Source organism: Dermatophagoides farinae, chromosome 1 (genome assembly GCF_024713945.1).
Source record: "Dermatophagoides farinae isolate YC_2012a chromosome 1, ASM2471394v1, whole genome shotgun sequence".
Lineage (NCBI taxonomy): Eukaryota > Metazoa > Arthropoda > Arachnida > Sarcoptiformes > Pyroglyphidae > Dermatophagoides > Dermatophagoides farinae.
Window position 1 is genome coordinate 4,933,700 of NC_134677.1, and position 16,479 is coordinate 4,950,178.

The following is a 16,479-nucleotide window of genomic DNA, read 5'->3' on the forward strand; positions in this document are numbered from 1 at the left end:
ATGATTTTTATAATCTTGAAAAAAGAATCCTTTTTGCCGAATTGTATTTTTTTTTTTTTTGTTTTCAATGAGTTTAGTTCGATGGACAGAGTGGCGTGTGTCGGTAGAATAATGATCATAAGAAGATTTGTCTAAATTTTCTAAAAGTACCGGAATCACTGGAATGGATGAGATATTAAAGAAATCCGATCAAAGATCCAAATCCGATTGACTAAACGATTCGCCGTTTTATGCACACACGAATGAGGGGATGATTCTATGACCCCCTCAACCACTCTAACAAAATGTTTATCATTATTCGATCAGTCCAAAAATAGATGGTCAGTTGCATTAAACCAATGTCTCGAATTGGAACACATTTATCTGAATAGATAAAAAGAAAATTTTTGCCTCATTATGAAATTTGCTTGCTCGTGTCTCTATTCATCATAATAAATAGTTACTAAATGTAGTTTTTATCATCTGTCTTTAGATGTCAACGACCATGCACCATTATTACGTGATTTTGCCATCATATTCAACAATTATCGGGGTCATTTTCCATTGGGACAAGTTATTGGACGTGTACCAGCCTATGATGCCGATATTGGTGATCATCTTCGTCATCGATTTATCGCTGGAAACAAAGCTAATCTTTTGTTGTTGAATGAGACAAGCGGTGAATTACGTTTATCACCATCGTTGAATACGAACGTCCCGACTCGTGCATTATTAGAAGTGGCCGTTAGTGATGGTGTCAACGAGGCAATAGCTCGCTGTTATTTAGCCGTCAATTTGGTCACTGAATCGATGCTTTTTCATAGTGTTACCGTCCGACTTAATCGGATAACACGTCATCGATTCCTTTCAAATCTTTATGATCGATTTTTGGATGGTTTGGCTACAGTCATTCCTTGTGCTAAAGAAAATATCATTATTTTCAATATACAGGTATTTATTGACATTTATTATTTTATGACTGCTCAATTGAAGAATTATTTGTTTGTTACTTTTTATTTTGACCAGGATGACACCGAATCAGAATTGATGCCTGTATTGAATGTATCATTCTCGGCTCGCCTTTCCGAATCGCTTCGTGATACAGAATCTTATTATTCATCACAATTTCTTCAAGAACGTGTCTACATTAGCCGCACATTGTTGACAGAATTGACTGGTTTAGAGGTAAGTATAAATTGTTTTGCATCCAAGGTTGTGATCAACAAACTTTTTTTTTGTTTCTTTAGGTTCTGCCATTCGATGATAATCTTTGTGTTCGTGAACCGTGTCTAAATTTCGAAGAATGTTTATCCGTCCTTAAATTTGGCAATGCATCCGATTTCATTGGCACTGAAGCCATTCTGTTTCGCTCTATATCACCAGTGAATACATTTGCTTGTCGTTGTCCCATCGGATTTCAAGGTAGGTCTGCCTTTAGGGCTATTTTTTGGTCTGATGTGTCTCGTGTAAACAATGATGTCAAGATGCATACATGTATTTGGTTATGTAAAACATACAAGGGAACCAGATTTGAATTGTGAATTTGTTGATTGGACACTATACTTTACTCTGTCCTTTTGGAACATTATTTGTTGTCATGTTGGTTTGTAATAACCAGCACACACATGAGTCAAATATTGTAACGAGAATATGGAGCTGTTTGTTTCACAAATACAAACAAACATTGTACATTCCAAAGCTTGAACATATATTCTATTCTGGAAGAAGCTCATGTTTGCTCTTTCCTATTTTTTCAAACAGATTGTTAGTGACTCTTTTATGTGTATGTGTGTGTGTATGTCATTTGGTTTGGTCCAGCATCAAATATTATATGGGCAAGCTCCGACGTATGTTTGGAACACATGGACAGAGCTTTCTTTTTCGTTATTGTGAAGACTCAATGAATCTTTTTTTCCCTGGATTGTCCGCTTTCTCTTTTGGTTCAATATTTTCCAACCAATTAGCAACATTTGCTGTTTTGATCTTTTTCGCTATTCGTGTTTGTGTGAGTGTGTGTGTGTGTAGAGAATGTGTCATCAGGGCTGTTTGTTTGTTTTCGATTGCAGAGTTGCAGAATATAAAATGTTGTTCTCACTGAATCGAAAAGTATAAGTGAAGAGGGGTGAATCTATTATTTAACAAAAACAATAGTAGAAAAAGCCCAATCAATAAGTTCATGTTTGGTGTGATGATAAACTTGCTTTTTGTTGATTGTCCAATGGCTATAGCTGGCTTCATTTTTTGATTCTAGATTATTTTTTTTTGGGTATGTTTGAATGTGTTTTAGTTGATGATGATCGTCATAAACATCATCATCATTTCAATGAATCATGATATCACATTGATTATGATGATGACAGTGATGGCCATCATCATCGGCCATTATGGTTGCGAAATAAAATCGATCCATGTGTAACAACACATACATATAAGAAATTGTAAATTCTGTTGTTTTTCTTTCTTAAACGGAAAAACATTGAGACTAATGGTGCCTGATTTCTAGCCGATATCGGCATTGCTTTATGTTTGTTGATGGTTTTATTTTTTTCGTACAATTTTCTTTAGTTTTGAAAAATCAAAATAATGATAGAACTTGTGTGAGGAGAGTTTATAATGACCATTCAGTTTTTCTTTCAGAACATTTTCACAATAGTAGGTGATGATGCGGCAGTTTGATAGAAAATCTAAATATAGTTTACAAATGGTTTTATATCTGGGCCAATGTAGAATATTTTTTGTCTATTTCCTGATCGATACCAATTTCATATGTTGTGTGTGATGCATAGCCAATTTTTTCTCGTTTGTATGACAAATGTTCTGATGATGATGATATCTGTTGTCTCTCTAATGATGATTGTCAATAATGATAAAGATTGAGATCTGCAGTTGGACATTGGGGCTCCATCATCATTACGTCATATCTAGATTGTTGATATAGTCACAATTCTCCTACTATATTCAAATATTTTAACAAGGTTTTTCCTGGTTATGGTTCAATTTGATCCTGTTAAAACTGCTATGGTTTATTCGAAAATTCTTATTCTTCTGACGGAAAAATAATTGAATCTAAAATAAAATAAGCCTAGTTTTACGCAGTGAACTTTGACATCTGTTCTTTTTTTTCATTGATTCTTCGATCAATTTTATGCTTTAAAACTATGCCCTGTGTATATTCAAAAAAAATCGATCAAATATTGTAAACCTGGCCCCTATCTTAATAATTTACTCTGCTTTTTTCTATAATAATAATGATCATTTGTTCGATCGGTTTTAATTATGAATACTATGAAACATTATTCTTATGATTCAATTTTCTTTCCAAACGAATTACATTAGGCCCACATAACGATATTTGCAACAATTCAATTTGGCTAACATTTCATCGGCATTGGGAATCGATTACCGATCGATTCTTTGATTCACGTATGACATGAACATAGTTTGCCCAATCGGAAGTCTCATCGTTTTTTTATCGTTTGTTTGATTTTCTCATTATATACGGATATCTCTCATTCATTGAATTTCCGTTTTGGATTCGAATCACGAAATTTTCAAATTTACCCGTGAAAAAAACTTGGAGATTTCATCTCTCTCGCTCTCCTGGTTCTATCAGATCCGGTTTTCGTGCGTGCGTGTGCGTTCGTGTGTATGTATTTGTGTCTCTGTGTGAGTTTTGTTTCGGTATCGGATTTCTGAGTGCTGTCAAGTAAAAGATAACAATCTTTTTTTAGTTAGACCCTAGGCTCTGGTTGGGAAGCCATTAACACGTATGACTGACAATCATTTATTCATGTCTGGCTTTTGGATCGAAAACCAACACACACACACACACAGACATTTCAAAAGTTCGAGAAATGGCACGTCTATCACTATCCAATATAATGATTGCAATAATAATAGTAACAAAGAATTTATTTACCCATCTACGAATTGCTATTTTTCGATTGGCCTATAGCCATCAATCGAACACCGATATAATCGATAGATTCATTTTCTTTTTTTCACTACTAATCATTAAGTCCGTGATGATCGTCCAAGTTAATCGTCTATTAATTATAAATTCGTTCTTGCCTCATCATCATATAACATAGCTATGATAAAATTGCTTGCTTCATTTATGATGAACTAATCGTGACGAACACATGCGATCGAGTTTAACTTTAACAAAAAAAAGTTTGTTATAATTTCGTTGATTATGATGATGAAAAGTTGGGCATTATTCCCAAAGAATTCTTCATAATCTTACTGTATTATCTATCCCCTCTTTAAATGTTGTCGTGGATGGGTTTTGTTGTCTTTGTCATAATAAGTGTGTGTATGTGTATGCATTCATGTCAGTCAAATGTCATTCGAAGCTGTCATTTGAACAGGAACCAGAATCAAATAAGGCAAATCATTTGTCGATTGTGGCCATTGTTGTTTTTCAAGGCATATGTTGTTCACGTCATGTTTACTTGTTTGCTTATCAGTCAGCCACACACTCATAATGTGTGTCATACAATCGACGTGTACAAAATTCTGGTCACGTTCTATGGCTGGTTATCTTTTTTGGCTGGCCAAATGTCGTGGTGTGGATATAATCTATGTTTCAACAAACAATGACGAAATTCTGAATCGGTTCATCCTGACCGAAATAGAAGGGGCAGAATTCTATCGATTGCTTACATTTCTGAGGATCAAAACTTTCCATGTTATTCTATTCAATTATGATAACAACAAGAATTGTGAACACAAATGCAAATGTTGCTCGTGTATAATAATTTTTAGTGTAATGTAGTTTGTCGATCTAAAAGTGGAAAATCCAATACACTTAGCAAACGGAACCGTTGTTGTTTACACAAAAAACAGTGATTTCAATTCATTTTCTGGTAAGATCTTAATCCAATCAGAATTGGTGGTCCACTCTATCACCCGAACCGATTAGTGACCAATGACAATGAGGAAAGGAACACTGTTTGGCCATTATTTCACTATGAACTATTTTTTAATAGCCACATCATTCGAATTGTCTTGTACATTGGTATGTTTGTGTATGTGTAGGTTTGTATTGATGGACCAAAATGAACAACTACTTGTTCCGGAAACATGGACTAATCATTTGCAAAGCCTGCAGCTACTTGAGGCCCATAATAATTGTTCTGTTCTTTTTTCATCAATGTTTATTTTGGTCATGTTTTTGCTTTACTGGTTGAATTCTATCCCAAAGTTGCTTACCAAACTTCTAAACACATTGATTATATGCTTTATTTGCTTCTTTTTCAGGCTGGTTTTTTTATACAAGAAAAAGTCAAAGCTGTCAAACCAAAGCATGTTGTTTGGTGATCATTAATATCCATTTGCATATCTATCTCATTTTCGATGTTTTCTTGCCTGCCGTGTATTGTATCTTTATTCTTTGCGTGTGTGATACGAAACATCCAGAATACTCTGGGAAGTGTTTGCCGAATCTTTATGTCAAAATGTCCATTTACATACAAGCAGTAGAATATTAAAAACTTTGATTTCAGTATTAGTATTCGATAATCATATTGGCCATGATCCAAGGTGTTGGCTGAATCAACTAACATCGTAAACAATTGACATAGTGAATCGAATAGAATAGAAATAACCAAAGCTATTGTCAGTCCATGAACATACATAAAAACAAACAGGAAAGGCAAAAAAAACATGGACCAAATATCACAATCTGTGATGCTTTGCATCGATTGCAGTCCATATGTGTGTGTATGTGATGTTTGGGCGCGTTTTATGAGCCATGAAATTGGCAGCCATCAAATGTACATTAGGCCCCATTGATTGTTTGGTTTTTTTATTATTAGTTGCTTAGAATTTGTTTCGGCCTCAAATGAATCTTTGAGCCTTTTGGCTTTTTGCAATTTCGTTTTCTTCTCTTACTTCCTATTCGATTCCTTTATAATCAATGACGGTGTCAAGAATCCCCAAATGAATGTAAGATGTGTGTGTTTTTTCCATTTACAACTAACACAGCTATAAGACGACTAAACAAGAATATCTGGCGAAAATGTGAATCAAACAATGTAAAGTTATAATGTAAGATTGAGATAGGGAATGATTTTTTCGATTCGATTGTGGCATTCATTGATTGGTAATTGATTTCTTTTTTTTCACTTTTACCTTTTTCCATACAATCCGTTTTGCCCTGATTCGCACCAACACCATCATCATCATCATGATCACGGAATAGCATTGATTCGTCAATGATGATGATGATGATGTATACACACATCTAACACGCAGTGATCCTAATCCTTCAATGGGTAAATCATTCACTGTTTTTTTTGGGAAAGATGCCTTTTGTCTTTTTTTTTTGGATGTGTTTATATGTGTGCGTGTGCCCTATGTGTGATTCGATCTTGATTTATATTTCTTTTTTTTTCTTCGTTCAGCTCATTCGACTGGGTCGACTGTTATTTATTTGGTTCGCCATAGAAATAGTTGTAGCATCTCAAAATGGTTTGGTGAAAAAAAAGAGATTTATTTTTTTTGGGCCCGACGACGACGGCAAGGCGGCTATAATCCGATTGGTTGCCACTATAATTATTGTTTGTTCTTTTGTTGTATATCCATGCAGTATTTCTCAAAATGAATCATTCCTTCTATCTACTCTTCTTTGTTTTGTTTTTGTTGTCTTTTTTCGTGATGTGTTTGTGTATGGAGCAACACATAATGAAGATACGGATTTTTAATTACTTTTACAGTAACAATATTCATGTATCTAGTTGTCTATTTGTTTGTTTGATTCTGTGGCCATACGAGCTCATCTTGTTTGATTAATTATCCTGCTAGCCTTTGCATTTATATGGGAAGCATTCAACATTATTATTCCATACACCAGCGTTTTCCAAACTTTGCTTCCCAAGCTTACCACATTTACACAATCATAATCTTGCTGATAGAATTTGGCTAAGCTAGTTTTGTTTCCCATTTTTTTACTAATTCATTGTTTAAGATTTTAATACACGATTAACCAAAAATAACAATGATCATTATGGTATGTGCACATTTATAGTTGTCATATTCTATCATTGTGAGATTTTCTGTCTGCTAATTGATTTGTAACTCCAAATACTGGAATGTGAACGATTCTCCAATAAATGTGTCAATGACATTTATCGTTGCCGGTATGTCGTTGTGTGAATGTATATGACTACAATCATGATATAGGATACGATACGAATCTTCAGCAACTTTTCACTTTTGTACTTTTGAAAATAAAATTTTTTCTTATTTTCAAGTTGATTGCTCTTATTTTTAAATGCAAAAAAAATTATATGGCCAGGTTCTCTCATTGGCTGATTTGGTTCTTTTTCGTTCAATTAAATTGCCATTTCGAATATGACATACACACATTTGCTCATTATATTGTTGATGTTTCCATCTTGAAAGCTTGTCCTAATATTCATTTTGGTTTCAATGATTTAAATGCATCATTCCTTTCTGACAATGATAGCCTAGATCTGTGGTTGAATTTAATGCTCGTTCCTAATGGGGCTTTCAACATCAATTCGTTTTGATTTTGCTATTCGTTTGTTTCTAAGCAAGCAGCTTCTTGTGATCATTTTCTACACCTCGATTATAATGAAACGATGGTAGAAAGTGCAAACATTTGATGATGATGAGATGCAAATGTAATCGTACATTCGGGAAGGAAATGAATACTGGTTTGTTTATATCAAGTATATTGGTATAGGTAGGTTTTTTTTTGTTTGCTCAAGACATCGAAACATGTCACGTCTTTGTAGTTTTTTTTTGTGTTTGGTACATAGAATTTCCCTAAGATTATATGAACTTTGTTATGGACCAATGGAGAATACCTTAGCTTGTATTAAAGGAAAACTTGCTTATCATTAAGCTGTGTTTGTGAAACATTCATGAAACTACATCGAGCATAAAAAGTTTAATAAATTTTTCATTAAAATGCATCTACGTTTCTTTTACATGTCCTACAATCTTTAGCTATGATCAAATGTTGAGCTAAAACTTACGAATTTGAAATTTGTATCAGGTATATATATGCAAGTTTACACACAGTTGCTCTGGTTTCAGCAGCTGAAATATATTTCCTTTCTTTTTCAAATCATAAAATAATTGCAATTGTAAATTTCTAGACACGCGTGCCGCACGTACAAATACATACATCTCAGTACGGATGTATAATAGCATTTTTTCTACGTTAGTTCAGTTGTTGTCATAATTGTTGCAAGGTTATTGCTCTTGGAAAAATTTGGTTTTTTATTTTTTTATGGCTCCTTTTCGTTTGAATTTTGCGTTTGCGGTCGTTTTTTTTCTTGAAAAAAATTCATTCAGAGTTAGCTTTAATATAATATCGAATCTATATTCGATTAGTTTTTTTTTGGGCCATAAGTGAACGAAATTTTTGTTTTCAAGTTAATAAATTTTTATTGGCTTTTGTGTTGCATTCACATTTTGAATGTAGTACACTAATATATCCTGCCTGATGCAAGTCTATCAAAAATATTCTTATCTCCAAGGATTGTGAAGGAAATCGTCTCTCCTTGTTGTCATTCTTTCGTCTATTTTTTTCATGGCTTTGACAGATCTTTTCTTTCGTCATTGTTGTCTTGGGTTTCACAATGACAAAAGTAAACTCACATGGCTCGATAGCGACGAATCTAGTGAATTTTATTTATATATGACCATTTTATAGTTGACACTTGGTTGCTTATTCTTGACATATCGCCCATTCAATTCACTCATCTATTCTATTTTGTTCGCTTTCTTTCGTGTGTAAGACAACATATCACTGAATCATTGATCCAGTATACAATGATTATGATGATGAGCCCAAAATGCGTACATGAATGGATGGATGAAAGTGACAATGATTCCATGTAACCTAGACATACAATCCGAATTTATGGCCAATGTCTTGATCGTTTATTTGTACTCTTTATTGTAATGTTTGTTTGTTTCATGTTAAACATAGTCTCCAATATAACTGGACCTTTTATTGTTCATCTATTGACTATCTTGACCCATCCATACTGATGGTAATGAACAAAATCATTGTTGACGGGATTAAGTTGGTTCGGCATCTTTAAATTCGTCAATGATAATCTTGAACAGCTAGCAGATGGGTAAAAAAAATACGAAAATCGAAATGGTAATAGAATTGCCATTTTACCCATCATGATTGAATATATTCTAATTCAGTTTGATCATTCAGCAGAAACACAAATTGTGTATGTTTATACTCATCCTATTCAATCGGTGTCGATGATGTCCATCGCGAACACCATTAAATCTCAGACAAGCCACTCTCTATAGTGTAGCGATTGAAAGTCTTAGATAGTTGTTTTGAATCTCATTTCATTGAGTATTTGTTTAATCTTTTTTCACGATAGAACACACACACATACGAATGTAATGGGATGACTGATACTAGTGATAATCATATGAGAAATAGATGAATTCTGGAACGTTCCATTTAGAATATTTAGAGAAGAGCATGTGCATAAGCCGGTACAGGTCATGAACTTGATCATGCTGTGAAGTAGATGATGAAAGAAAATGTAACTGTGCCAACGGGTCGAATATTTGAATTTGATCATGACATTCGTTATCACTATCACATTTAATATAAGATTATTTATCAACCATTATTTCCGCCAATGGATACACCTTATTCCCGTAATACAAATTATATTCATATTTCGCTGTGATGCCAACGATAATCATTCTACATTTCTGAGATTCTATTCAAATCACGTTCCTGTTTCTTTTGTATAACCCTGCAGGGTCAGATGCTATTTCGTAATCGAATTTATTCATCTAAAATCTTGATTTCAGATTGTTTTTCATTTCAAATGATTTTAGCTATTTTGATTTTATCTGTGAAAGTGTGTCATTGCGAGACACATAAATCAAACCAAGCATAGAATTGTCATTGGGTTCCTTTTGTGTTGAATCCTTTTTTCCCATCTTTTCAAATGAAATGAAAAATGAATTTTCCGAAAAAACTATGCTCATTCAATTTCAAACATGGCCATTGGATTCTTCAGACACCGGAATCACAATCTTGGCTGGTTGATTTGTGAACACTATGTGCATAGCCTATAATCCACATGATCACGTTCATTGTTCCATGTAAGCTTACCAGGTTTGTTTGAAAAAGAACTTATGTCTAATATAAATGATTATTGTCGACTGTGAACCGATGACTCAGTTTCCGGCTGATGATCGGCCATTATTTATTTGCCATATAAATAGAAAATAGTGTTCTCATCGATGGGAATAATTCGAGTAGAAGTGATATCATCACCAAAATAATGAATCCATGAATGAAACTTTTCATTAATATTGGCCCCCAACGAGTTGACTTGTTCTGGCAAATATTTGTACGAGAGCATGGATAAAAAGAGAAGAAATGAAGTGGTTGTTTGTTTGTTTGATATTCAAATCAAACCATCTTTTGGTTCCACATACAAATTTCACGGATGGATTTCCTCAGGCGGATCAAATTCAATTTTCATTTGAATCCTGTTTTCTCTACTTGCATTCAATTGTTGCCAAAATTCAAAGTTTCGGCTATGTTGGTATGGATCGTATCGGGAAAAGTGGTATAGAAATGTCAAGGCTTTCAGAACACTACGGCTAAAATGGTGAATTAATTATTGAAGAAAAATCGATTCTCTTTCTTTGTTTTTTTTTTTTTTTTTTGACATTTGCATAACAATTGCAGAGAATTTTATCGATTCAAATAAATTCCTTTATAGTAGTAGACGGTTGAATCGATTGCGATTGGAAGTCCAATAATTTGAACAATTGATAGCTGCCGTTTGTGTGTCATGATTTTATTTCTTAGATTGAGAAACTAAATTAATTGGCCTATTGTTCTCGGTGAAACCTATGAAGCTCAAAATATAACATATGGCACCAATAATAAAAATAATAATTTCTTTTGTCATTTTTGTTCGTAGCAACCGTTATGTCTTTGTGTTCATTATCCAATCATTCTGTATCATTGTTTCAACAATCAAAATTCAAACCAATCGAATCAACTTTGAAATTTCGCCACTGATCATAAGCCTACAGAATCAAAATAGATTGAATCGAATCCAATTTAATTGTATGACTGTTGGGACCCTCAGGCAATTTTTTAGTTGATTCGTATTATTTGTTCATCGATACATTACACTCGATTTCCTTTTCATACATATCAATATTTTTTTCTGAAAATGATGGCCTTTCTCATTTCAATGTGAGCCAATGTGTCAACCAACAACAACCAAACTGAAATAGTGTCTAATTTTCTTATGTATCTTAAGGCCATTCCAATAATGTTCTATGTTCGTTCAGCTTGATAATAATTGGATGACTACCATGGCCATTCGAAATGATCCAGTTTACATACAAGGCAATAAGATCATCGATCAACTTTTATTCGACCTGGATGCCCAGTCACCCACACGTTTGGTGTTGTTCCTGATTGTTTCAGACAAAATAAAGCTTATATATCTCTATAGTCGGCAACATTTTCCGGGACAACAAGCTAAAAAACCAATGTTTGAATATGTTTAACCATATTTAGTATGTTATGATGTTGTTGCTGCTGTCATGAAGGATCGAAGAATCTAAAGCCGCATACATAAACAGTATCTGAAGGAAATATCCAACTATTCAATATTATGATAGCTCGGGCGTTGTACGCCTAAATGTCATTTATGGCATCTATAGCCAATGTTGATATCTTTGAGTATTGGGTTTGTATACAACAACATAGACAAGCGACAAAATGATGGAAGATGATGGAATGGCATGCATTCCTGCTTGCCTTTGTCTTTTAGTAATCAAATGTGTTCTTATTTGTTACATTTATTTGGACATTGTTCATTTTTGCCAACACCAACATGAACGGATAAATGATTGATGCACATTCACTGAGCGCTTCATTTAATACTCCCTCTTTACATATTATAAAATTGCAATTCCTTGAATTAATAATATCTGAACATGCCAATAATCTACTATTCATTTCGAGTTAGGTTTATATTAGCCCTATCACATTTAGGTTAATTCTATTAATTGATTACTTTATTTTATCGTTCTATTTCGGTTATTCTCATCATATCGAAAGACCAAAGGAAATTGAATTTGTTGCAAAAAACTTGACCTTATCTGAATGAGCTGATTTAGTTATGGTTGGTTGATTCCATTCGGTTGCATTTATTCCAAAGTATGATGCCATACCGGTACCATAGAATCTTTGGAATCGAAGAGATACTCCATCACACATTTATGAATGGTTGTCATTCACCAACATTGATAATAACAATAGCAGCAAATTTTCTTGCTATTTGTCCCAAGCAATTTTTTTCAAATTTCTTTCATTCTCAATGTTGATTCTCATAAAAAAAATAACAATGGTTGACGATGTCATTGTGTTGACATAGCATTCGTGTGTTGACAAGAGCTCTGTATACTGTAGTAGTATAATATAATGGGAAATATGTCTTTTGTAGCAATCATGATGATGATATTGTAAAATTCATTTGTCAAATATAAATTTACCCCAGAACCCAGCTTATACACCACCCACATGCACAAATATTGACATTGAATGCATAGAATAAATGAATAGAAAGAGTGGATACAATCCATAATTGATAATGACTACGATGGATGCCATTATTATTCACCCCAATTGAGCACGATTGTTGATTGCTTAGCTTATCTAAATTTTGAATCTTGATTGAAATCAGGCACCAAAATCGTTGTGATGCAAGACAACATCACACAGACATTTGATAATTTCAATATGTGAATCATTTGAAAGATCCATTCATGAAATCAAAAAAAAAACTAGAGTATGATGCTAAATCTTCGATCCTTTGGGAGTTTTTTTGGAAGTGATAATTTTTGATTCAATTTTCATCAATATATAGATATAATGATATCACGCGATTAGATCATCATACCATGCTTAGAATGACATTGATTACATTTTAACCTGGGCGTGATAATCAGTGATTATCATATTGGCCCATAGTCATGTTTTCTGACCAGAATAAATGCATTGTTTTGTCAATTTTTCTATTACTATATGCTATTCGATTTATGGAATTCATAATTGGCTAATATGATCATTCAACGACCGATCAATCATTTTTGAATCTTGTCTGTATCGAACATGAACCTGAACTTTTTTTTATACATTACGCCATATATTTTACGAATTCTGTCTTTGAAAGTTAACTTCATTTCAATAATAATTTAAAATAAAATCATCTGCATAGAAATGCTGCTATTCAATTTTATTTGACTAAAGGAAATATATAATGTCTCTGCATCTAATATACTTGGCAATGTCGATAATGGTCTAGTCGAAATGAGCTGTAATCTTTTGTCAGCGTTTGCTGTGATATCATTATCAGTATGAAATAATGGACAGCATCAACCCGTTTCTGTTTTTGATGATGTGGTTTTTTAGAATCGTTTGTATAAGACACGTGTCATGTATTCCATGTCTGAATCTGTATCAATTTCTGATTCAGTGTATGGTTTTTGTTTGAATGTGTGTGTGTGTATGTATGTTAACTTTGGTCATCATAATTTTCGAATGAGAATAGAAAATTTGCTAATTAACCGCTTCTATCAGATAATCTTGCAACCATGGTTGTCGTTTGAATGAAACGAAGCGAAATTAATTGAGATTAATTCTTGTTGGCCAATGATTTGCCAATGGCCATTTGATGATTATGATGAATGTTCCGCTATGATGATCCGTATGATTATAATCATGAACATTATGATAACCATTATTTAGGGAATAAATGTCATAATCAAAAATTAATGTTCTTTTTGAACAGAATATGAATTTCGATTTGGGTCATTTGTGTTGGCCAGCAATGACATTCATCCGATCCCGGAAAAATCCCAATTACATTTTTTTTTTGTCATATAAACAGCTCTTTCATGTGTGTGTGTATGTGTATGAAGCTTCATATTTTCTACATATCCATTGATCATCATCATCACATCATCATCTTGGTTTAATAATCGAATCGTGATGGAATTTGAATCAATGAACATGACGATAGTGATGATGATTATTATCATTATTTAATGAATGTATGCCTCGATTAATGCTTAATACGTTCAAAAAATGGCAAATTTTTTTGCCCATACGGGTTACTAGTTTGACGTTATCAATTCATTCATTCAAGCGGACTTGACATTCCTAATCTATCGATGGAATTATTAGTTTTTGTGTGTGTGTGTGTGTGTTTGTATGTTACATTTTTATTCCCTCATTTACACATACACAAAGACGACTCTATCGAAGGCTCATATTATATAGCATCATCAGTCGAATATATTTTTTTACAATATATTTGCATACAATGAAATTTCATTGCTATTAATTACTTGCTTCATGTGAAATCGAAGATGGCAATCGTACTAATTAATTTACACAATACTCTATTCATATGTTCGTTTATTCATTCCTTCAGTAACGTTGGAATGGATTTTTTTTTGTTTCCTGTTCAAAGCAGAGGTTGGACTTGATGATTGAAGTAGGGTATCCAGGCACACTGACAATGGTCCGGACTAACTTTTGATGGTTTATTTTGTTTATAATTTACAATCGCTATCTATACGGCAAAAATATGAAACGACAAATTGCATGTCTCATTTCTTTCAGTATGTGTTTTTCTAGTTTGATGATTTGGCTAGATGATACAGATTTTGTTTTTGGCCGTCAGAATTTTGGATGAATGTTAGTTGAAAGAATCAAACATAAAAATGATGGCATGTATAGTGCCTAATATGATGTGCCTTAGCGATTTTGAGCCGATTGGAACTATAGTGCAAAAAAGCATAACGAACAAACAGAAATATATACAAACACAACGCGACAGGCCGAATCGAAATGATCGATGGCCACTCCGATGGTTTTTGCAGATTTTTTTTCACAGACCCAAATGTCGTCACCATCATACATTACTTACGGGCGACGTTTTTGATGTTGTTTTTGTTTGATCCCATTAGATTTCATCATGGAATGAAAATAACTATCGTGTCGTGTTCCTGCCTGTGTGTGTGTGTTTGTAAAAAGTGAAGCAAATGGCTTAACAAATAATCATAACAGGCATGAAAACGATGAAACAAACGATGAATGTTTCCAGAATAAAAAAAAGAAACTCCATTTCTAGCAAATTTTTGCTGATGAATTCATAAACAATTCAAGGCTCACCGTAGTCGAAAATATAAAAGAGGGGAATGAAACTTGTTCATTCATTTTGAAAATGTCGGCTACTAGCTGGTTAGGAATCGGAATCGGAAATTCTTCTCCATCTAACCATCCAGCCATGAAGCTATACATAGTCATTGGAATTGGATTTAATTAAATTCAGTTTATATATGTACCGATCTATACTGTGTTTGTCGCCAACAAAAAAAGTTGAGATTCTTCATCAAAATGATTATCATTATCAGACTAGGAGTTGATGACGGCAACAATTTTCAGATTCTTTCACGATTTTGATGATGATGGCAATGATTTTTGATGATAATGGACAGAAAGGAAAAAAGAAACTCCATACATCCATATATTTCCATTATATAAAGTTATACCCGACCGAACAAATCAAAAAAAAAAATCGATTCTATACTTCATGATGATTGGCTGTGCCAGGATTCATTGTGTGTTTGTGTATGTGTGGTTTGCCAAAAAAAATTGAACCAGCAGGCAAAGTTTTAATTTAAATCAAAAATTGAATTAAAATTTTCAATTCTTTTTTCAACAACAACTTATATAAAAGACATACAGTTCATTTTCCATTTCTTCTTTCAATCTCCCTCTTCTATTCTTGTATTTGAGTTCATTTTTACATTACAGAATGTATGATGAAATCCGGTTGCGATTTTGGCACGAGTCGATTGCAGTCAATTTCCGGCCTTAGTTGCTGACAACAATGTTTACTTTATCAAACATTTTTAATGATCATGACGCTCTTATTCAAAAATTTAATTGGAACAAGGGTAGGAATATAGAGTGTTGAAATGAACTGGCATTTGTCGCCTCAATCAATTCTATATCTACGAGAGACGAATATTTCCACCGGATAATTAGACCGGTTTCACAAAAAATATGAAAATGGGTGACGACATTCTTTACACACAAACACACAACGTTCGTTTCCGGAGTTGTGTTTTTTGTACCGATGAATGAATCAATATTTGCTCATTTTATGTCAATCCGAGAACTGATTGTTTAGCTAAGCAGGGAAATACAATGACCAATAATGCAGGCCGTGAACAAAACCATATTATTAATTTGTTTTCAAATATGGCAGTTCATTTACAGTTGGTCCGGATTCCAATAGATATGGCAATGGACCATCAAACATTGGTCGATTCGTGAGACCGACTATATGATCGTTTTGTTTCGAATGTTAATAATTGAATGCATGAGAAGCAATCGATCGGCACGTTTGAGAAACATTTTCTTTTTAT

General features: G+C 33.4%; 1 protein-coding gene across 4 annotated transcripts in view; it reads left to right on the plus strand.

The window, feature by feature from the left end:
• Positions 1–16,479, plus strand: part of stan (Protocadherin-like wing polarity protein stan) — a 34,236-nt gene that overhangs the window by 9,430 nt on the left and 8,327 nt on the right. For all 4 annotated transcript variants that reach the window (XM_075732392.1, XM_047055239.2, XM_075733198.1 and 1 more), the window contains exons 4-6: positions 473–930; positions 1,006–1,164; positions 1,227–1,401. In XM_075732392.1, the coding sequence (XP_075588507.1) occupies positions 473–930; positions 1,006–1,164; positions 1,227–1,401 (792 nt within the window). The remainder of the gene's footprint in view (positions 1–472; positions 931–1,005; positions 1,165–1,226; positions 1,402–16,479) is intronic.